The sequence below is a fragment of the Ranitomeya imitator genome, chromosome 4 (genome assembly GCF_032444005.1).
Source record: "Ranitomeya imitator isolate aRanImi1 chromosome 4, aRanImi1.pri, whole genome shotgun sequence".
NCBI lineage: Eukaryota > Metazoa > Chordata > Amphibia > Anura > Dendrobatidae > Ranitomeya > Ranitomeya imitator.
Window position 1 is genome coordinate 116,020,090 of NC_091285.1, and position 24,787 is coordinate 116,044,876.

The window sequence follows — 24,787 nt, forward strand, 5'->3', positions numbered from 1 at the left end:
AAAAAAAAAAACACTACATACTTACATTCCTGTCACGTCCCCCAGCGTCAGCTTCCCTGCGTCCCCAGAGTCAGCGCTGGCCGGCCGTAAAGCAGAGCACAGCGGTGACGTCACCGCTCTGCTTTCCGGCCAGCGCTTACACAGTGCAGGGAAGCAGACGCTGGGGGACGCGACAGGAATGATGATGGTGAGAAACTGAATAAGCACGATGTTAATATTTGACAACAGTAAATTTATTGTTACGAATTGGCCATTTATGAAGGAGTCGGAACCTGATAAAATTCAGGAGTCGGAGTCGCAACTGTGGCTTACCGACTCCACAGCCCTGATCATGAAGTACAATATGTCACGAGAAAACAATGTCATAATCGCCAAGATCCGTTGAAGCGTTCCAGAGTTATAACCTCATAAAGGGACAGTGGTCAGGATTGTAAAAAATGGCCTGGTCATTAACGTGCAAACCACCCTTGGGGGTAAAGGGGTTAAGATTGACAAGCTCCAGTAATACGAATTGATGTTTTTGGCATTAAAATGGGCACTGTAGGTGTTTTCCTGTCCTCCACTCACTGCCGACTTTGATTCCCCATTGACTTGCATTGGGTTTCGTGTTTCAGTCGGCCCCCGACTTTTCGCAATTATCGGCCGATTTCACCCAACCCGACTTTTGAGAAAGCCGACTCGATCCTAAAAAAGTAAAAGTCGCTGAACTATAAGGCTACTTTCACACTAGCGTCGTTTTGAATACGTCGCAATGCGTCGTTTAGGGTAAAAAACGCATCCTGCAAAGTTGTCTGCAAGATGCATTTTTCCCCCATAGACTAACATTAGCGACGCATTGCGACGCATTGACACACGTCGTGCGACGGTTGCGTCATGTTGTGGCGGACCGTCGGCAGCAAAAAAGTTACATGTAACGTTTTTTGCTGTGTTGTATCCGCCATTTCCAACCGCGCATGTGCGGCAGGAACTCTGCCCCCACCTCCCCGCAACTCACAATGGGGCAGCGGATGCTCTGGAAAAATGCATCTGCTGCCCCCATTGTGCGACACTTGCACAGTATGCGTTGGTACGTCGGGCCGACGCAGCGCGACGCTAGTGTGAAAGTAGCCTTATTCTGACCACTGTCCCTTTATGAGATTATAACTCTGGAACGTTTCAATGGATCCCATTGATTCTGACGTTGTTTTTTCGTGACATATTGTACTTCATGTTAGTCGTAACATTTCTTTGATATGACTTGTGTTTATTTGTGAAAAAAACTGAAATTTGGTGAAAATTTTTTAAATTTTGCAATATTCCAACTTTGAATTTTCATGCCCTTAAACCACAGAGATATGTTACACAAAATACTTAATAGGTAACATTTCCCACATGTCTACTTTACATCAGCACAATTTAGGACCCAATTTTTTTTTTTTTTTTTTTTTTGCTAGGTTCTCAAAACCACATTCAAGACGTTTATTAACCCTTCAGGTGCTTCACAGGAAATTTTGAAATGTTTAAAAAAATTGAACATTTCATTTTTTTTCACAAAAAAATTACTTCAGATCCAAATTTTTTTTTATTTTACCGTTTGACTTTTTCAATGCAAAATTGGCTGGAAATGAGATGTGACACCATGTCGCGTTTGGAGAGCCCCTGATGTGCCTAAACAGTGGAAACCCCCAACAAGTGACACCATTTTGGAAACTAGACCACCCCCCCAAGGAACTTATGTAGATGCGTGGTAAGCACTTTGAACCCTCATGTGCTTCACAGAAGTTTATAATGTAGAGCCGTAAAAATAAAAAATAATTTTTTCCACAAACATTATCCTTTTGCCAAATTTTTTATTTTCCAAAGACTAACAGGAGAAACTGGACTCCAAACATTATTGTGCAATTTGTCCTGAGTACTCCGATACCCCATATGTAGGGGTAAACCACTGTTTGGGCGCACGGCAGAGCTCAGAAGGGAAAGAGCGCCATTTGACTTCTTCAACGCGAAATTGGCTGGAACCAAGATTGGATGCCATGCTGCATTTGGAGAGCCACTGATGTGCCTAAACAGTGGAAACCCCCCACAAGTGACACCATTCTGGAAATGAGACCCCCCCCCCCCCCAGGAACTTATCTAGCACTTTGAACCCTCATGTTCACAAAAGTTTATAACGTAGAGCTGCAAACATTAAAAATCATATTTTTTACACAAAAATTATCTTTTTGCCCAATGTTTTATTTTACCTAGGGTAACAGGAAAAATTGGACCCCAAAAGTTGTTATGCATTTTCTCTTGGGTACACCAATACCACATATGTAGGGGAATACTACTTTTGAGGCATAGTGCAAAGCTCAGAAGGGAAGAGGTGCCATATTAGAATTCAGATTTTTCTGGAATGGTTTGAGGGTGCCATGTCACATTGGCAGAGCCCCTGAGGTGCCAGAACAACAGAAACCCCCTATATGTGAACTCATTTTACAAACTATACTCCCCAATGAATTCATCTAGGGGTGCAGTTATCATATTAACACCACATGTGCCTCACAGAATTTTATACCACTGAGCAGTGAAGAAAGAATAAATTACATTTCTACCACTAAAATGTTCTTCTAGCCCCAAGTTTTTATTTTTTTCTAAGGGCTAATAGGAATCTTTTTACAACAAACTGAGGTCCATTTTTTCCTGAGTGTGCCAATACCCTACATGTAATAGGGAAATATTTTTAAGGCACAGTGCAAAGCTCAGAAGGCAAGGAGCGCCAGATTTTACTGTTATGGTTTGCAGGTGCATTATTATTATTATTATTATTATTACCCACTGGGAGAGCCGATGAGGTGCCAGAACAGCAGAACCCCCCACAAGTGACCCCCTTTTATGAACTACACCTCCCAATGAATTCATCTAGGGGAGCAGTGATTATATTGACGCCTTGGGTGTGTCACAGAATGTTATACCATTGGGAAGTGAAGACAAAATAACTGCATTTTTACCACCAAAATTTTGTTTAAGCCAAAGATTTTATATTTTCACATAAAAAGTAGAAAAAAATGGCACCAAAGTTGGTCCCACAATTTATACTGAATGTGGCAATACACAATATGTGGCTGTACAGTACTACTTAGCCATTGGAGAGATTCAGGAGGAACGGAGCGCTATTTGCCTATTCAAGTTGAATGGGTCTGTGCACATGTCAGTGTGTTTCCATTGACTGTGTGTCCGTGGGTAAAACACGCTAACATGTCCGTTTTTTAATGTCAGCATGGTCCACAAGAAGTCCTGCACACGTGCATATGTATAACACACATGGATGTCATCTGTGTTACATGCATTGGCGCCGGGGAAGAAGCGTTACAATAAGAACTGTTCCCAGTCACCGGTTGTTGAACACGGCTCTCATCATTCTCCCCTGCTCTGTCGGCGATCGGCGCAAGCTGGGGAGAATGATGAGGGTTACATTTAAGTGATAAAAGAGATAGCAGGCGGCGGTTGATGGGGCTATTACTCCCATCAACCTACCCCTGCTGCTGCTATTAACAGTGACAGCAGGAGCGGCTGATGAGGATATTAATCAGCCGCTGCCTGCGCTATAAATAAATGAAAAAACGGCGTGGGTTCCCCTGTATTTGCTATAACCAGCCAGGCAAAACTCACAGCTGGGGGCAACAACTTTCAGTTGTCAGCTTCATCAAGGCTGGTTATCAAGAATAGAGGGGTCCCCATGGTGGTTTTTTTAAATTATTTAAATAATTTAAAAAAAAAAACAAAAAAAACGCGTGGGATTCCCCCCATTTTTGACAACCAGCCTTGCTAAACCTCACAGCTGGGGGCTGGTTTTCTCAGGCTGGTAAGGGGCCATGGATCTTGATCCGGTAAGATCCCAGCTATCGACGTGAGTGCTCACGGTGCTAGTGGGGATCTCACCGCAGCTCAGCCCGGCTGGGAACTGAGCCCAGTGACCGCATCTTGGTACTTTTTATTTAAATCATTTAAAAAAAACAGCGTGTGGACCCCTCTATTCTATCTCTTTTATCACTAAAACTCTTATCACTAAAACTCTTATTAAAACTTTTATCACTCATCATTCTCCCCTGCTCGTGCCGAAATTATTTATTTAGTTAAAAAAAAAAAAAAAGGAAAGGACATTACATATTCCTGTGTGGCCGGTATCACATTTGCGAGTGTGATGTGAGAAACTCGCACGAGTCTCTCGCATCAACACCAGGTGTTAATGCGAGACACTCGCGTGAGTTTCTCACATCATGCTCGGAAGTGTGACCCCAGTCTGTCACGTACTTCCGGATGTGACACAAGATTCAACAAGTGTAAATTAGTACACATGCGTAGTAAGCAGCGTTCCCGCAGTTATTACGCATTGGACTAATAATTAAATGCGGTTTTACCGCATGTAATGATAGTATATGGGAAGTTTACGCTGCAGGGACTGAGCGTATCCGCATCATAAATAGACATGCAGCAGTCTATAAAGACGTGGGTATACGCAGGTCAGCCGCCTGCGTCTTTGAACGAGTAGTGGAGATGGGATTCCATTAAATCCCATCCACTATGCTGTAACATCTGGCTGCTGCGGGTTGGACGCTGCAGATGTACGCAGTGTCCAACCTACAGCGTAACTGTGTGCACATACCCTACATGCAAACAGGAAATCACTTTTTTTTCCTTCCCAGAAGCCAACTTTTAATAAGCTTTATTTCAAGTGACAAAAAAAACATGCAATGAAAAAACGCATCAAAATGCATGTGGGAAAAAAACGCATAAAAAACGCATTCAAAAAATGCATCAAAAGGGCAGGTGACCTGCCAGTGACCTCAGATGCAGCTCTCACCTGCGTCAAATCCTAAGCCAAGCCTGACCATAGAAACATACCCTAAAGTAAATTTATTCCTGAAACATGCAGTTACCTGCACTAGCAGGCAAGTCTACATAAACTACCGTATATACTCGACCATACACAAAAAAAGATGACATACGGTGAAATTACAGTATAAAATGCAATACTTTATTGATTAAAAACATATTAGACCAAGATGCATGAAGGCAATAAAACGAACAAGAAAAAGCTGGGTAGTCACAAAAACAGTGGCAGGAGACAGGTTAGGAGAAGGTCCCCATAAATAGACTAATAATCACAAAGGACTAAGTCCCCACATAATAAACCCTAGAGACGGTGGAAAACCCACTAACATGATATCAGAGGCAAGTGGTAAGAACATTGATATCAGACACAGCAGCATATTAAATAATAGCCACACAAATAATATTAATAAATAATAATAATAATAAAAAAGATTACCCACCGCAATGATAGGGACCTTCCACGGACCTGTCCCTGGGGCGTGGGATAGGTCCGTGGAAGGTCCCTATCATTGCGGTGGGTAATCTTTTTTATTGTTTATTATTTGTGCTATACATACTTCACTATCAGTATGCTGGCAGCGCTGATGTCAGTGTACTTTGCGGCAGCATAACTTCAATAGGCTTATTTTTGCTGGCCACCTATATGATTTATGTGTGGCTATTATTTGGTATGCTGCTGTGTCTGATACCAATGCTCTTACCACTTGCCTCTGATATCATGTTAGTGGGTTTTCCACCGTCTCTAGGGTTTATTATGTGGGGACTTAGTCCTTTGTGATTATTAGTCTATTTATGGGGACCTTCCCCTAACCTGTCTCCTGCCATTGTTTTTGTGACTACCCAGCTTTTTCTTGTTCGTTTTATTGCCTTCATGCATCTTGGTCTAATATGTTTTTAATCAATAAAGTATTGCATTTTATACTGTAATTTCACCGTATGTCATCTTTTTTTGTGTATGGTTTAGATATTTGATGATAGGGTGTGGTATAGTCCTATCTGTGGTACTAGAAATATTCTATGATTAGTAATTACGTACCATGTCTAGTAACACTATAAGTGTATATTCGTATATACTCGAGTATAAGCCGAGATTTTCAGCCCAAATTTTTGGGCTGAAAGTGCCCCTCTCGGCTTATACTCGAGTCACGGTCTGTGGCAGGGTCGGCGGGTGAGGGGGACAGAGGGCTGAGGCATACTTACCTAGTCCCGGCGGTCCTGATGCTCCCCCTGCCTGTCACACTGTCTTCGGGTGCCGCAGCTCTTCCCCTGTACAGCAGTCACGTGAGACCGCTCATTAAACTTATGAATATGGACTCCACTCCCATAGGGGTGGAGCCGCATATTCATTTCTCTAATCAGTGGTAACGGTGACCGCTGATAGAGGAAGAAGCTGCGGCACCCGAAGACAGTGTGACGGGCAGGGAGAGCGTCAGGATCGCCGGGACTAGGTAAGTAAGTATGTCATATTTACCTGTCCCCGTTCCACACGCCGGGCGCAGCTCCATTTTCCCGGCGTCTCTCTGCTCTGACTGTGCAGGTCAGAGGGCGCGATGACGCATATAGTGTGCGCGCCGCCCTCTGCCTGATCAGTCAGTGCGGAGAGACGCCGGGACCGGACGCTGGGGAGCTGCAAGCAAGAAAGGTGAGTATGTGGTTTTTTTTTTTTTTATTGCAGCAGCAGCGTTATATATGGCACAGATTTATGTGGAGCATCTATGGGGCCAAACTGAACGGTGCAGAGCATATAGGGCACAGATTTATGTGAAGCATCTATGGGGCCATACTGAACGGTGCAGAGCATATAGGGCACAGATTTATGTGGAGCATCTATGGGGCCAAACTGAACGGTGCAGAGCATATATGGCACAGCTTTTTAAGGAGCATCTATAGGGCCATAATGAACGGTGCAGAGCATTATATATGGGGCACAGCTTTATAAGGAGCATCTATGGGGCCATAATGAACGGTGCAGAGCATATATGGCACAGCTTTTTAAGGAGCATCTATAGGGCCATAATGAACGGTGCAGAGCATTATATATATGGCACAGCTTTTTAAGGAGCATCTATAGGGCCATAATGAACGGTGCAGGGCATTATATATGGGGCACAGCTTTATAAGGAGCATCTATGGGGCCATAATGAACGGTGCAGAGCATATATGGCACAGCTTTAGGCTATGTGCACACGTTCAGGAATTCATGCAGAAAATTCCTGTGAAAATCCGGACATTTCTGGCAGATTTCCGCATGAAATCCGCATGCGTTTTGCCGCGTTTTTTGCGTGTTTTTTTTTCCGGACATTTCCCAATGCATTACAGTGGGAAAATCGCGAAAAAAACGCAAAATTAATGAGCAGGTTCATTATTTTTCCGCAATGCGTTTTTCATGCAGAAAAACGCACATCATGTGCACAGAAATTGCGGATTTCATTAAAAATGATAGGATGCTTAATGTATGCGGATTATTTGCGGTTTTATAGCGTTTTTATAGCGCAAAAACGCTAGAAAACCGCAAATAATCTGCAACGTGTGCACATAGCCTTATAAGGAGCATCTGTGGGGCCATAATGAACGGTGCAGATCATTATATATGGCACAGCTTTATAAGGAGCATCTATAGGGCCATAATGAACGGTGCAGAGCATTGTATATGGGGTACAGCTTTATATGGAGCATCTATGGGGCCATAATGAACGGTGCAGAGCATTCTATATGGCACAGCTATATATGGATAATCTATGGGGCAATAATCAATGGTATGGAGCATTATATATGGCACAGCTTTATATGGAGCATCTATGGGGCCATAATGAACGGTATGGAGCATCTATTTTTATTTCTGAAATTCACCGGTAGCTGCTGCATTTTCCACCCTAGGCTTACACTCGAGTCAATAAGTTTTCCCAGTTTTTTGTGGCAAAATTAGGGGGGGTCGGCTTATACTCGGGTCGCTTATACTCGAGTATATACGGTATATTTGATGGTGTTTAAATGCTGAGAGTTCTCATATTACACATTCAATGAATAATCCTAACTGACACAAATATCTTTGTAGCTGTTGGTAAATATATATTGACTCATTTCACAACAGACACAATACAAAAGAATATCCACCTTTCTCTTCATATTCTTTTACCACTTGGATCATTTTGTCTTGGTAGTAAGATTCTCCCCTATTGATGATGCGAATATCCAGAGAATCATAAATTTTCTGAAATTCTTAAAGTAAAACAAAGGTAAAAACAGAAGTATTAAAAAGGTTAAAGTAGGGGGACAGAATAAAATTAAATTTTTGCATAACTTACATACAGACAGGACAGCATAGGGTCACAGATGATTCTTTCTGTGAAGTAAAAAGCTTGTTTTTAAACATGTTTAACCTCACAGAAAGAATGAGCTGCAATCTCATGCTGTCTCTATACTCCCCTGCCCAAGAGATGTGGTACAATCAGACCATGTCCCTGCACGGTCAGACAGTCATTACACAGTACATACAATTTCTGACAGCGGCAGTTAATGCACGCTTACCTGAAGCGCTTCGTAAATCCCACCCCTCGTCGTCTGATGCCGAGTCACCAATGGGTCAGCAAGACAACCAGAGGTCTCCAGCAGACCTCTATTGTTGTCATTGCTGGTGGTCGGCGCTCATAGCAAGGGAGCATTTCTGCTACACATAGGTGATTTGAACATCGCCTGTATGTAGCAGAGGAGATCAAAGTAGTGCAGCTTCTATTCTCCCATGGAGACTATTAAAGCATGCAAAAAAAAAAAGGGTTTTAAAAACTATTTTAAAAATAAATATATAAAAAAAGTTTAAATCACCCCCCTTTCACCCCATTCACATTTGGTATCTCCGCATTCAGAATCACCTGATCTATCCATATAAAAAATTAATTAATCCGATCACTAAACGGTATAGAATACATGACATGCACACACGCACCTATGGAAAAGGGTAAGAATATATAATTGGAACACTTGTTCTTCTTACATGAAGTGTTTCTTAGTATGCGGTCCGAGACCGGTTTTGAATTGAGGGATATGTGTTTCCCCATATCCATGTGTTAGTAGGGGACTGTAGCCGCCTTGGATATTTTGCACTGGCACTTTATTATTGTAATATTGCTGGTTATATTGAAAAAAATCTTCCTCTGATCTATTACTTCTGTGCCCATACCCTGTTTCTGTTGTGCAACACATTATTTCATGGGTGCACCTGTAGCATATAATGGCTCTGTTTGTGATACTTGGATTTTGATTGTCATTTAATTGTATTTTATGGTAAATTTCTATTGTAAATAAAATATACCCAGTGGCAGATTATAATTAGGTCAATCTGGGCGGTAGCCCAGGGCCCAGTGGTGTGGAGGGGGGCCCTGGGCAACCGCTCAGATTGACCTCGGCCGCCATCAGGGCATTACTGCCCTGACTGGCGTATGGGCCCGGTGGGCAGATGGGCCCCGTCTCATTTGCTCACCATGCCCCTACCAGCGCTGCGGCAGTTTAACGCTATTGACGTGCGGGCACGCGCCCACACGTCAATAGTTAGCCGCCAGCCAATCGGAGGCTGGCAGCTGACATCAGCCACAATGCGCACGTCGTCGGCGTCTGATGTCATTGTCAGTTGCCGGCGAGTGCACGCTACTGGAGGAAGCTTTGCCGAAGGAGCGCGGACAGGTGAGGAGAACTCATTTTTTTTATTTTTATTGTGAAGGGCAATCCAGGGGGCCTGGGCCAGAATGCTGGACACTGGGGGCAGAGATGCTGGACACACTGGGGGCATATTGCCCCTAGTGCTGGACACACTGGGGGCAATATGCTGGACACACTGGGGCAGATTGCTGGATACACTGGGGGCAATATGCTGGACACACTGGGGCAGATTGCTGGACACACTGGGGGCAATATGCTGGACACACTGGAGGCAATATGCTGGACACACTGGGGGCAATATGCTGGACACACTGGGGCAATATGCTGGACACACTGGGGGCAGAGATGCTGGACACACTGGGGGCAGAGATGCTGGACACTGGGGGCAGAGATGCTGGACACACTGGGGGCAGAGATGCTGGACACACTGGGGGCAGAGATGCTGGACACTGGGGGCAGAGATGCTGGACACTGGGGGCAGAGATGCTGGACACTGGGGGCAGAGATGCTGGACACTGGGGGCAGAGATGCTGGACACTGGGGGCAGAGATGCTGGACACTGGGGGCAGAGATGCTGGACACTGGGGGCAGAGATGCTGGACACTGGGGGCAGAGATGCTGGACAATGGGGGCAGAGATGCTGGACACACTGGGGGCAGAGATGCTGGACACACTGGGGGCAGAGATGCTGGACACACTGGGGGCAGAGATGCTGGACACACTGGGGGCAGAGATGCTGGACACACTGGGGACAGAGATGCTGGACACATGGGCAGAATGTAGAGACGGGGCATGATTGGAGACACAGGGTAGAATGAAAGACATGGGGCAGGATTGGAGACAGATCGTGCAGGATCATGGGGCAGGATGGATACGATGGAGACTGATGGGGCAGGATGGGGAGATCATATGGGGCAGGATGGATACTCATGACAGGTTATAGTTTCACACAACAACTATTTTTCTGGAATAATCTGGTTCAGGTATATGATGACTCCATCGCATGACCCGGTCACATGACCCCATCACATGACCGGGGGGGCCCACAGTGTCTGAACAGCCCGGGGCCCTGGTTACCCTTAATCCACCCCTGAAAATACCTTTTTGTTTAGTACCTTTTTTATGCTTCAAGTCATGCATTCTATGCTATTGGGAAGCTTCACAGTGTATTATCCCAAGTAGTTTTTGGATGGTTTCCGACGACTTTTATTATGGTATCTGTATCTGAGATTTTGCATTTGATCACTAAACGGTGTAGTGAGAAAAAAGTTCAAAATGTTTACGTTTTTTTGGTCGCCGCTACATTGCAATAAAATGCAGTAACAGGTGATCAAAAGAACATATCTACAACCTAGACATGTATGGTGTCTATGAACTCGTAATGACCTGGAGAATCAGAATGGCAGGTCAGTTTTAGCATTTAATGAACATGGTAAAAAAAAAAACAACAACTGCTGAACTGCACTTTTGTTTGCAATTTCACGTTACATTACATTTTTTTTCCCGTTTTCCAGTACATGAAATGTTAAAACCAATGGTGTCATTCAAAAGTACAACTTTGTCCGGTGAATTGTTTTAAGAAAATAATTTTAATGTGTGCAGGCAATCCAAAAGTAAACAAGTGGTTTCGGTCATACAGTATAATGACCTTCATCAATCAGACAGATTGCATTGTGCACCGGGATAAAGGCAATAACGAATGCTCTGGATAATCAACATGTGCTGTCGCAGTGAGTGGCGCCCCCTACTGCCGCAGCACATGCTAAATAGCCAGAGCATTTATATATATATTTATATAGCGCTGTCATATTCCGCAGTGCTTTACAGACATTATTATCACTGTCTCACAATCTAAATTCTCTATCAGTATGTTTTTGGAATGTGGGAGGAAATCGGAGAACCCAGAGGAAACCCACACAAACACGGAGAGAACATACAAACTCTTTGCAGATGTTGTCCTTGGTGGGATTTGAACCCAGGACCGCAGAGTATCCTTGGCCACGCTGCAATCTGACCAGAAACGTCTTTTCTATTTTTGGATTGCCTTATCTTCTTACAACAATGCACCCAAGTTTCTATAAGAGTTATATAAAACAGGATCCTATTTGGGCACCATCCACAGGCGTGCTGTAATCAATATTGTGTTTGTTTAATAAGCCCAAGTAGTCTCTATTCTTTTCATCAATAACCAAGTCCTAACAAAAAAAACTATTTAATACTATAGACAATGTAGAAATAATTAAAAAAAAGTGCAATAAAACAAGTATGCACAGCCCCTTCTAAACCATGTCTGCTCCTTAAGCACCAACTTACTCATGACCAGAACTGGTTAGGTAGGGCAACACATTGAAAGATGACCTAATTGATTGGTTCATCTCTTCTCTATTCTCAAAACCATTTACTGAGCAACAAGGATTGTAGAGTGGCTATAAATTCTAACTCAGCACAGCCTGTACCAACTTTGCAATGTTGTCATTCCTTACATCCACATTGTATTGTGTAGCCCCACCTTTTCTAGATACATCACAGATTAGGTTCCAGGCCATGAGGATATTAGGAGTCTTGCTTTGCAGCTGCACCACACACTGATATGCCCTTTTCTTAAACTCCTCATCTTCATCAAACCTCTTTTTGGATTCCTAGAAAAAGAAATGCATTTATTTAAAGGGAACCTGTCAGCAGGATTGTGCACAGTTACCTACACAAAGTGTCAGGTTCGCGCTGTTATACTGATTAAAATGATAGCTTGGTTGATGAAATTCGTCTTGTGCTTGCTGTTTAATCTGTATTTGCAGTTTTCAGTTAATTCTGGAGCTTCAGGGCGGCCTGTATGTGGGGGGTCTTCATGTGGTGCTCTGCTTACATATTCATACTGTATATATGGCTTATGACCGGTCACTCATCCTTCAGTGACATGCCCCCTATTTCACATACTGAATAGAATGTTTTTTTTAAAAAAAAAATTCAAATTCATCAGGCAGGCGCTGTAGCATGATACGATGTACAATGTGCATGCATTCATTACATTTAGGCTTTTTTTTTTTGTTGGGGAAAAAAAAAATATCTTAATCAAAATGGCGCCGGCAGCTGCCCCAGCGCAGTGGCATCCATTGTGTTCCGACTCCATTTTGCTAGAGAAAAAAAATCCAGTTAACTCAAGATGGCACTGGCGGAGCCTGCGCAGTAGCATCTATCGGAAGGCGATAGATGCTACTGCGCAGGCGCCACCGTCTTTTTGCTAGAGAAAAAAAAATTTTGGCTCCATAAAAAAAACAGCTAACTCAAGATGGCACTGCTGGAGCCTGTGCAGTAGCATCTATTGGTGATCAGATAGATGTGACTGCGCAGGCGCCTCCATCTTGATGGAGATTATAATTTTTTTCTCTAGCAAAACCGCGCAGTAGCATCTGTCGGAACACGATAGGCAAATATTGGAGTAACATCAAGCATGAAGCTTCCCAACAAATAAAGATTTACTAAATTCCATATTTCCAGGGGAGAATCATCAGATGTATATGGAGATACAGCAGGGATCAAAGGTTGAATTGGAATTGTCCAGTTAAAAACAAAATCGGTATTTTTTAATGTCCTTAACATAGTAAGTTAGACTTGTACACTGCCATTATATAATGTGCCCTGATCTTTACATATTTGCTTTGTTTATGGGTCCCAAAAAGTCATTTACAATTTGTGATTGGCAAAAAATAACTCCCTCTGAAGGTCAGCGGACTGGCATAATTCATTAGCTAAGCAGTCGCCTATTCTGTCTCAGCTAAAAATAAAGAGGGCTGCATAATCCATTGAAATGAACTAACCAGTTAGCAAGTCTGTCACTAAAAGTACAAATGGCAAGTACAAGACAGAAATGGACCTGCTGGGACCCAAAGCCGCAGTGCATATATAAGGATCAAGGCCTTGCATATATATTAATAAGTTGTATAACTTACTATTATGAGCACAATTTTGTTTAACTGGACAACACCTCTAGAATTATAGTGTGGAAACACCTTGAAAATTGCTATTAAGATTATTAAAGTGTGTCTTGAGTTTCACACAATGATTTGAAAGAGTATGGAATAAGTATATCTTTAAAAAAAAAATATATAAAAAAATTTACCTTGTAAAATGCCTGAAGATCGCCAATAGATGGTGAGACGGAGAGATAGTTCGGGAATTTATCCTGCAGGTGAGCAATCAACATGCCAAACTGAGTGCCCCAATCTCCTAAGTGGTTTAGCCTGTAAACGATTATAACCCACAATTTGTATCTATAGACAGAATATGCAACTCCTAAACATCTGCACCAAACATTTTGAAATTCACATTTGATTTCTACCTTACAGGAGTTGTCTACTACTGGGGTGGAGCACAGTGTTATATACACTGCTCAAAAAAATAAAGGGAACACTTGAATAACACATCCTAGATCTGAATGAATGAAATATTCTCATTAAATACTTTGATCTGTACAAAGTTGAATGTGCTGACAACAAAATCACACAAAAATCATCAATGGAAATCAAATTTATTAACCAATGGAGGCCTGGATTTGAAACGAGACTCAAAATTAAAGTGGAAAATCAAATTACAGGCTGATCCAACTTCAGTGGAAATACCTCAAAACAAGGAAATGATGCTCAGTAGTGTGTGTGTGGCTTCCACGTGCCTGTATGACCTCCCTACAACACCTGGGCAAGCTTCTGATGAGGCGGCGGATGGTCTCCTGAGGGATCTCCTCCCAGACTTAGACCAAAGCATCCGCCATCTTCTAGACAGTCTGGGAGCAATGTGATATTGGTGGATGGTGCGAGACATGATGTCCCAGATGTGTTCAATTGGATTCAGGTCTGGGGAACGGGAGGACCAGTCCATAGCTTCAATGCTTTCATATTGCAGGAACTGCTGACACACTCCAGCCACAATTAGGTCTGGCATTGTCCTGCATTAGGAGGAACCCAGGGCCAACCGTATCAGCATATGGTCTCATAAGGGGTCTGAGGATCTCATCTCGGTACCTAATGGCAGTCAGGCTACCTCTGGCGAGCACATGCCACCTCACACTATTACTGATCCACTGTCAAACCGGTCATGCTGAAGGATGTTGCAGGCAGCAGATCGCTCTCCACAGCGTCTCCAGACTCTGTCACATCTGTCACATGTGCTCAGTGTGAACCTGCTTTCATCTGTGAAAAGCACAGAGCACCAGAGGCGAATTTGCCAATCCTGGTCTTCTGTGGCAAATGCCAAGCGTCCTGCACGGTGTTGGGCATCTGTGAACGTCGGGCACCCAGACCATCCTCATGGAATCAGTTTCTAACCGTTTGTGCAGACACATGCACATATGTGACCTGCTGGAGGTCATTTTGCAGGGCTCTGGCAGTGCTACTCCTGTTCCTCGCACAAAGGCTGAGGTAGCGGTCCTGCTGCTGGGTTGTTTCCCTCCTACAGCCCCCTCCACATCTCCTGGTGTACTGGCTTGTCTACTGGTAGCGCCTCCAGCCTCTGGACACTACGCTGACAGACACAGCAAACCTTATTGCCACAGCTCACATTGATGTGCTATTAAGGATGAGCTGCCCTACCTAAGCCACTTGTATGGGTTGTAGAGTCCGTCTCATGCTACCACGAATGTGAAAGCACAACCAACATTCAAAAGTGATCATTGGTACTGAGATGTGGTCTGTGGTCCCCACCTGCAGAACCACTCCTTTATAGGGGGTGTCTTGATAATTGCCAATAATTTCCATCTGTTGTCTATTCCATTTGCACAATAGCATGTGAAACTGATTGTTAAACAGTGTTGCTTCCTAAGTGGACAGTTTGATTTCACAGAAGTTTGAATTACTTGGAGTTATATTCTGTTGTTTAACCCCTTCCCGACCTGTGACACAGCGTATGCGTCATGAAAGTCGGTGCCAATCCGACCTGTGACGCATATGCTGTGTCACAGAAAGATCGCGTCCCTGCAGATCGGGTGAAAGGGTTAACTCCCATTTCACCCGCTCTGCAGGGACAGGGGGAGTGGTAGTTTAGCCCAGGGGGGGTGGCTTCACCCCCTCGTGGCTACGATCGCTCTGATTGGCTGTTGAAAGTGAAACTGCCAATCAGAGCGATTTGTAATATTTCACCTAAAAAAATGGTGAAATATTACAATCCAGCCATGGCCGATGCTGCAATATCATCGGCCATGGCTGGAAATACTAATGTGCCCCCACCCCACCCCTCCGATCGCCCCCCCAGCCCCCCGATCTGTGGCCCGCTCCCCTCCGTCCTGTGCTCCGCTCCCCCGTCCTCCTGTCCGCTCCCCCGTGCTCCAATCACACCCCCCCGTGCTCCAATCAAACCCCCCCGCACTCCGATCCCCCCCCGTGCTCCGAACCACCCCCCCTGCACACCGATCCCCCCCCCCTGCACACCGATCCACCCGCCCGCACACCGATCACTCTCCCCCATGCTCCGATCCCTCCCCCCCCGTGCTCCGACGCCCCCCCGTGCCCTGATCTCCCCCCCCTGTGCCCTGATCTCCCCCCCTTATACTTACCGATCCTGGCGGGGTCCGTCAGTCTTCTTCCCCGAGCGCCGCCATGTTCCAAAATGGCGGGCGCATGCGCAGTGCGCCCGCCGAATCTGCCGGCCGGCAGATTCGTTCCAATGTGAATTTTGATCACTGTGATATAATCTATCACAGTGGTCAAAATAAAAAAACAGTAAATGACCCCCCCCATTTGTCCCCCATAGATAGGGACAATAATAAAATAAAGAATTTTTTTTTTTTTTCACTAAGGTTGGAGTTAGAACTAGGGTTAGGGTTAGGGTTAGGGGTAGGGTTAGGGGTAGGGTTAGGGTTAGGGTTAGGGTTAGGGGTAGGGTTAGGGGTAGGGGTAGGGGTAGGGTTAGGGGTAGGGTTAGGGGTAGGGGTAGGGGTAGGGTTAGGGGTAGGGTTAGGGTTAGGGTTTCGGTATGTGCACACGTATTCTGGTCCTCTGCGGATTTTTCTGCAGCGGATTTGATAAATCCGCAGTGCTAAACCGCTGCGGATTTATGGCAGATTTACCGCGGTTTTTCTGCGCATTTCACTGCGGTTTTACAACTGCGATTTTCTATTGGAGCAGTTGTAAAACCGCTGTGGAATCCGCAGAAAGAAGTGACATGCTGCGGAATGTAAACCGCTGCGTTTCCGTGCAGTTTTTCCGCAGCATGTGTACAGCGATTTTTGTTTCCCATAGGTTTACATTGAAATGTAAACTCATGGGAAACTGCTGCGGATCCGCAGCGTTTTCCAAAGCGTGTGCACATACCTTTAGAATTAGGCTATGTGCACACGGTGCGGATTTGGCTGCGGATCCGCAGCGGATTGGCCGCTGCGGATCCGCAGCAGTGTTCCATCAGGTTTACAGTACCATGTAAACCTATGGAAAACCAAATCCGCTGTGCCCATGGTGCGGAAAATACCGCACGGAAACGCTGCGTTGTATTTTCCGCAGCATGTCAATTCTTTGTGCGGTTTCCGCAGCGTTTTACACCTATTCCTCAATAGGAATCCGCAGGTGAAATCCGCAGGTAAAACGCAGTGCCTTTTACCCGCGGATTTTTCAAAAATGGTGCGGAAAAATCTCACACGAATCCGCAACGTGGGTACATAGCCTTAGGGTTAGGGTTGGGTTGGAATTAGGGTTGTGGTTAGGGTTAGGGGTGTGTTGGGGTTAGGGTTGTGGTTAGGGGTGTGTTGCGGTTAGGGTTGTGGTTAGGGTTACGGCTACAGTTGGGATAAGGGTTAGGGGTGTGTTGGCGTAAGAATTGAGGGGTTTCCACTGTTTAGGCACATCAGGGGGTCTCCAAACGCAACATGGCGCCACCATTGATTCCAGCCAATCTTTTATTCAAAAAGTCAAATGGTGCTCCTTCCCTTCCGAGCCCCGACGTGTGCCCAAACAGTGGTTTACCCCCACATATGGGGTATCAGTGTACTCAGGACAAACTGGGCAACAATTACTGGGGTCCAATTTCTCCTGTTACCCTTGAGAAAATAAAAAATTGCTTGCTAAAACATCATTTTTGAGGAAAGTAAAATGATTTTTTATTTTCACGGCTCTGCGTTGTAAACGTCTGTGAAGCACTTGGGGGTTCAAAGTGCTCACCACATATCTAGATAAGTTCCTTGGGGGGTCTAGTTTCCAAAATGGGGTCACTTGTGGGGGGTTTCTACTGTTTAGGCACACCAGGGGCTCTGCAAACGCAACGTGACGCCCGCAGACCATTCCATCAAAGTCTGCATTTCAAAACGTCACTACTTGACTTCCGAGCCCCGACATGTGCCCAAACAGTGGTTTACCCCCACATATGGGGTATCAGCGTACTCAGGACAAACTGGGCAACAATTACTGGGGTCCAATTTCTCCTGTTACCCTTGAGAAAATAAAAAATTGCTTGCTAAAACATCATTTTTGAGGAAAGAAAAATGATTTTTTATTTTCACGGCTCTGCGTTGTAAACGTCTGTGAAGCACTTGGGGGTTCAAAGTGCTCACCACATATCTAGATAAGTTCCTTGGGGGGTCTAGTTTCCAAAATGGGGTCACTTGTGGGGGGTTTCTACTGTTTAGGCACACCAGGGGCTCTGCAAACGCAACGTGACGCCCGCAGACCATTCCATCAAAGTCTGCATTTCAAAAGTCACTACTTCCCTTCTGAGCCCCGACGTGTGCCCAAACAGTGGTTTACCCCCACATATGGGGTATCAGCGTACTCAGGAGAAACTGGACAACAACTTTTGGGGTCCAATTTCTCCTGTAACCCTTGGGAAAATAAAAAATTCTGGGCTAAAAGATTATTTTTGAGGAAAGAAAACGTATTTATTATTTTCACTGCTCTGTGTTATAAACTTCTGTGAAGCACTTGGGGGTTCAAAGTGCTCACCTCACATCTAGATAAGTTCCTTTCGGGGTCTAGTTTCTAAAATGGGGTCACTTGTGGGGGGTTTCTACTGTTTAGCCACATCAGGGGCTCTGCAAACGCAACGTAACGCCCGCAGAGCATTCCATCAAAGTCTGCATTTCAAAATGTCACTACTTGACTTCCGAGCCCCGACATGTGCCCAAACTGTGGTTTACCCCCACATATGGGGTATCAGCGTACTCAGGAGAAACTGTACAACAACTTTTGGGGTCAAATTTCTCCTGTTACCCTTGGGAAAATAATAAATTGCAGGCTAAAAGATCATTTTAGAGAAAATAAAATTTTTATTTTATTTTCATGGCTCTGCGTTATAAACTTCTGTGAAGCACTTGGAAGTTCAAAGTCCTCACCACACATCTAGATTAGTTCCTTTGGGGGTCTAGTTTCCAAAATGGGGTCATATGTGGGGGATCTCCAATGTTTAGGCACACAGGGGCTCTCCAAACGTGACATGGTGTCCGCTAATGATTGGAGCTAATTTTCCATTTAAAAAGCCAATTGGCGTGCCTTCCCTTCCGAGCCCTGCCGTGCGCCCAAACAGTGGTTTACCCCCACATATGGGGTATCAGCGTACTCAGGACAAACTGGACAACAACATTTGCGGTCCAATTTCTCCTATTACCCTTGGCAAAATAGGAAATTCCAGGCTAAAAATCATTTTTGAGGAAAGAAAAATTATTTTTTATTTTCATGGCTCTGCATTATAAACTTCTGTGAAGCACCTGGGGGTTTAAAGTGCTCAATATGCATCTAGATAAGTTCCTTGGGGGGTCTAGTTTCCAAAATGGGGTCACTTGTGGGGGAGCTCCAATGCATAGGCACACAGGGGCTCTCTAAACGCGACATGGTGTCCGCTAACAATTGGAGCTAATTTTCCATTCAAAAAGTCAAATGGCGCGCCTTCCCTTCCGAGCCCTGCCGTGTGCCCAAACAGTGGTTTACCCCCACATATGAGGTATCGGCGTACTCGGGAGAAATTGCCCAACAAATTTTAGGATTCATTTTATCCTATTGCCCATGTGAAAATGAAAAACTGAGGCGAAAAGAATTTTTTTGTGAAAAAAAAAAGTACTTTTTCATTTTTACAGATCAATTTGTGAAGCACCTGAGGGTTTAAAGTGCTCAATATGCATCTAGATAAGTTCCTTGGGGGGTCTAGTTTCCAAAATGGGGTCATTTGTGGGGGAGCTCCAATGTTTAGGCACACGGGGGCTCTCCAAACACGACATGGTGTCCGCTAACGATGGAGATAATTTTTCATTCAAAGAGTCAAATGGCGCTCCTTCCCTTCCGAACCTTACCATGTGCCCAAACAGTGGTTTACCTCCACATGTGAGGTATCGGTGTACTCATGAGAAATTGCCCAACAAATTTTAGGATCCATTTTATCCTGTTGCCCATGTGAAAATGAAAAAAATTGAGGCTAAAAGAATTTTTTTGTGAAAAAAAAGTACTTTTTCATTTTTACGGATCAATTTGTGAAGCCCCCGGGGGTTCAAAGTTCTCACTATGCATCTAGATAAGTTCCTTGGGGCGTCTAGTTTCCAAAATGGGGTCACGTGTGGGGGAGCTCCAATTTTTAGGCACACGGGGGGCTCTCCAAACGTGACATGGTGTCCGCTAAAGAGTGGAGCCAATTTTTCATTCAAAAAGTCAAATGGCGCTCCTTCCCTTCCAAGCCCTGCCGTGCGCCCAAACATTGGTTTACCCCCACATATGAGGTATCAGCGTACTCAGGACAAATTGGACAACAACTTTCGTGGTTCAGTTTCTCCTTGTACCATTGGGAAAATAAAAAAAATGTTGCTAAAAGATAATTTTTGTGACTAAAAAGTTAAATGTTCATTTTTTCCTTCCATGTTGCTTCTGCTGCTGTGAAGCACCTGAAGGGTTAAAAAACTTCTTGAATGTGGTTTTGAGCACCTTGAGGGGTGCATTTTTTAGAATGGTGTCACTTTTGGGTATTTTCATCCATATAGACCCCTCAAACTGACTTCAAATGTGAGGTGGTCCCTAAAAAAAATGGTTTTGTAAATTTCGTTGTAAAAATGAGAAATCGCTGGTCAAATTTTAACTCTTATAACTTCCTAGCAAAAAAAAATGTTGTTTCCAAAATTGTGCTGGTGTAAAGTATACATGTGGGAAATGTTATTTATTAACTATTTTGTGTCACATAACTCTCTGGTTTAACAGAATAAAAATTCAAAATGTGAAAATTGCGAAATTTTCAAAATTTTCGCCAAATTTCCGTTTTTATCACAAATAAACGCAGAATTTATTGACCTAAATTTACCACTAACATGAAGCCCAATATGTCACGAAAAAACAATCTCAGAACCGCTAGGATCCGTTGAAGCGTTCCTGAGTTATTACCTCATAAAGGGACACTGGTCAGAATTGCAAAAAACGGCCAGGTCATTAAGGTCAAAATAGGCTGGGTCATGAAGGGGTTAAGTGTTCTCTTTATTTTTTTGAGCAGTGTATATACTATATACTACAGCAGTTACGTGACAATGTCAGGCAAATGCTGGGGACACTGCACTAATTAAAGAGGAACAGCATTTGCACATAATTTTTTTTATTATACTGCATTGTGGGGTGTTATTATCCAGATTGACAGTAAAAAATGAATGAAAGAATAGAGGAAGGTAACCGCATTACCACAGTGGTGATCATGCAGGCAAAATGGATGCTATTGGCATGGGATCGATATCTCTGGATAATGAAGGAATAAGCAAGCATTGTCAAATGAGTTTATATTACCCGATTTTGTACACGTAAACAACTTCCAACTACTAAATATTTACAGATTCGCAATCATTTAACCCCCCTATTGACCGAACCATTTTTGACCTTAATAGACAAGCCATTTTTTTTAATTCTGACCAGTGTCACTTTAATGTGGTAATAACTCTGGAACGCTTCAACGGATCCCACTGATTCTGAGACAGTTTTTCATGACTTATTGTACTTCATGACCGTGGTAAAATTTCTTCGATATGACTTGCATTTATTTAAGAAAATATCAGAAATGTTGCCATTTTCAAAATTATAATTAATATGCCTTTAAATCAGAGAGTGGTGTCACACAAAATCTATAATATAACGCTGGGAGCGTCACTCTGTCCGAAGCCTTTATAGACTGCGCAAGCGCTGGCGCAGTCTGGGCCTCACAGAGTGACGCTCCCAGATCGCGGTATGCGTAAACACTGAACGCACACCGCGATCTCCACCGGAGAGTCAGGGACCGCCAGGAGGGTAAGTATATTCACCTGTCCCCCATTCCAGCGATGCGTGCGGCTCCGTGTCCCGGTCCTCTGTCCTCTCCCGGTTCACAGTTCAGAGGGCGCGATGACGCGCTTAATGCGCACCGCCCTCTGACTGAACAGTCACAGCCAGAGGAGCCGGAAGAAGAGGCACACAGCGCTGGAACGGGACAAACAGGTGAGTATAGCAAGTGCTGGGGGGCCTGAGCTGGTGGCGATACCGGCACCTGACCCCCACAGCGCGCCGGTGTCCCCGCCTGCTCAGGCCCCCCAGCACTCGGCGCCCAGCGACGATAGGTGAGTATGTTATTTTTTTTTTATATATCGCAGCAGCATACGGGGCATATACAATGGAGCATCTTATGGGGGGCATATATTATGGAGCATCTTATGGGGGGCATATACTATGGAGCATCTTATGGGGGGCATATACTATGGAGCATCTTATGGGGGGCATATATTATGGAGCATCTTATGGGGGGGCATATATTATGGAGCATCTTATGGGGGGGCATATATTATGGAGCATCTTATGGGGGCATATATTATGGAACATCTTATGGGGGCATATATTATGGAGCATCTTATGGGGGGGGAAATATATTATGGAGCATCTTATGGGGGGCATATATTATGGAGCATCTTATGGGGGGCATAAACCATAATGGAGCAGTGTACGGGGGCATATATTATGGAGCATCTTATGGGAGCCATAAACCATAATGGAGCAGTGTATGGGGCATATATTATGGAGCATCTTATGGGGGCCATAAACCATAATGGAGCAGTGCACGGGGGCATATACAATGGAGCATCTTATGGGGGCCATCAACCATAATGGAGCAGTGTATGGGGCATATACAATGGAGCATCTTTTGGGGGCCATCAGCCATAATGGAGCAGTGTACAGGGGCATATACTATGGAGCATCTTATGGGGGCCATGAACCATAATGGAGCAGTGTACGGGGGCATATACTATGGAGCATCTTATGGGGCCATCAACCATAATGGAGCAGTGTACGGGGGCATATACTATGGAGCATCTTATGGGGCCATCAACCATAATGGAGCAGTGTACGGGGGCATATATTATGGAGCATCTTATGGGGGCCATAAACCTTTATGGAGCAGTGTACGGGGCATATAATATGGAGCATCTTATGGGGGCCATAAACCTTTATGGAACAGCGTATGGGGCATATGGATGGGAGCAGCAAATTACAGAACGGTGGCGCAGGATGGGAGCAGCACATGACAGAACGGGGGCACAGGATGGGATCAGCACATGACAGAACGGGGGTGCAGGATGGGAGCAGCACATGACAGAACGGGGGCGCAGGATGGCAGCAGCAGCACATGTCAGAATGGGGGCGCAGGATGGGAGCAGCACATGTCAGAATGGGGGCGCAGGATGGGAGCAGCACATGACCGGATGGGGGTGCAGGATGGGAGCAGCACATGGCAGGATGGAGCAGCACATGACAGGATGGGGACGCAGGATGGAGCAGCACATACCAGGATGGAGACCATATACCAATATAAATGCTCGCCACCCGGGCATAGAACGGGTTCAATAGCTAGTCCTTCTATATTATTTCAAAACACTCTTTTTCGGTGATTACTTTGAATCTCCATTCATACTGCACCCACACACACAAATGATACACCATTTAAAAGGTAAACTTGCCTCCTTCAGCAAGAAAATAGCCAAACAAACCACACATCCACAATGTTATCACAAAATACATTTTAAACACTAATTTTCATAACACTGCAGTAAGGAAAAATGACCTGCAGGTGGCACCACAATATCCCAAAGCATACTAATACAAAGCTGAAACAAAACCTAACAATTGCTTTGGGGGCTTTAAACTTGCCAAACTCCTTGCCCAGAAGATTTCAGGCAGGTACATATAAAATATCTACTATATAATTGTCTTCGGGTCACTTCTGTCTTTCTGTCCTTCTGTCTTTCTGTCACGGATATTCATTGGTCACGGCCTCTGTCTGTTAAGGAAATCCAAGTCGCTGATTGGTCGCGGCAAAACAGCCACGACAAGTCAGCGACGGGCACAGTCCGGAAGAAAATGGCCACTCCTTACTCCCCGCAGTCACTGCCCGGCGCCCGCATACTCTCCTCCAGCTACCGCTAACACAGGGTTAATGCCGGCGGTAACCGCATTATGCCACGGGTAACGCACTCCGTTACCGCCACTATTAACCCTGTGTGTCCCCAACTTTTTACTATTGATGCTGCCTATGCGGCATCAATAGTAAAAAAATGTAATGTTAAAAATAAAAAAAACAAACAAAAAACCTGCTACACTCACCCTCCGTAGTCCGCCGAGCCGCTCACGCCTGCCGCCATCTTCCGTTCCCAGCGATGCATTGAGAAATTACCCAGAAGACTTAGTGGTCTCGCGAGACCGCTAAGTCTTCTGGGTAATTTCTGAATGCATCCTGGGAACGGAAGATGGCGGCAGCCGTGCCCACAGCGCCGTTGGATCCCAGGGGGTGAGTATGTAACTATTTTTTATTTTAATTATTTTTTTTTTTAACAGGGATATGTGCCCACACTGCTAAATACTGTGTGGGCTACATGGCTGCTATATACTTCATGGGCAGTACTATATACTACATGGCTTCTATATACTACGTGGGCAGTACTATATACTACATGGCTGCAATATACTATGTGGGCAGTACTATATACTACATGGCTGCTATATACTACGTGGACAGTACTGTATACTACATGGCTGCTATATACTATGTGGGCAGTATTATATACTACATGACTGCTATATACTACGTGGACAGTACTATATATACTACATGGCTGCTGTATACTACGTGGGCAGTACTATATACTACATGGCTGCCATATACTACGTGGGCAGTGTTATATACTACATGGCTGCTGTATACTACATGGCCTGTGTTAGATACTGCGTGGGCTGCATTATATACAACGCAGCGGGTATTCTACAACATGTATGTATGTATATAGCAGACACATACTATATAGCACAGGCCACGTACTATTTGTATGCTGTAT

General features: G+C 44.5%; 1 protein-coding gene across 3 annotated transcripts in view; it reads right to left on the minus strand.

Moving 5' to 3' along the window:
• Window positions 1-24,787, minus strand: part of RARS1 (arginyl-tRNA synthetase 1) — a 630,854-nt gene that overhangs the window by 208,337 nt on the left and 397,730 nt on the right. For 2 of the 3 annotated variants that reach the window (XM_069763904.1, XM_069763902.1), the window contains 3 exons: window positions 13,625-13,745; window positions 12,017-12,146; window positions 7,969-8,073 (listed from right to left, as the gene is read on the minus strand). In XM_069763904.1, coding sequence (XP_069620005.1) covers window positions 7,969-8,073; window positions 12,017-12,146; window positions 13,625-13,745 — 356 coding nt within the window. The remainder of the gene's footprint in view (window positions 1-7,968; window positions 8,074-12,016; window positions 12,147-13,624; window positions 13,746-24,787) is intronic. The other variant, XM_069763903.1, reaches the window with a different exon arrangement.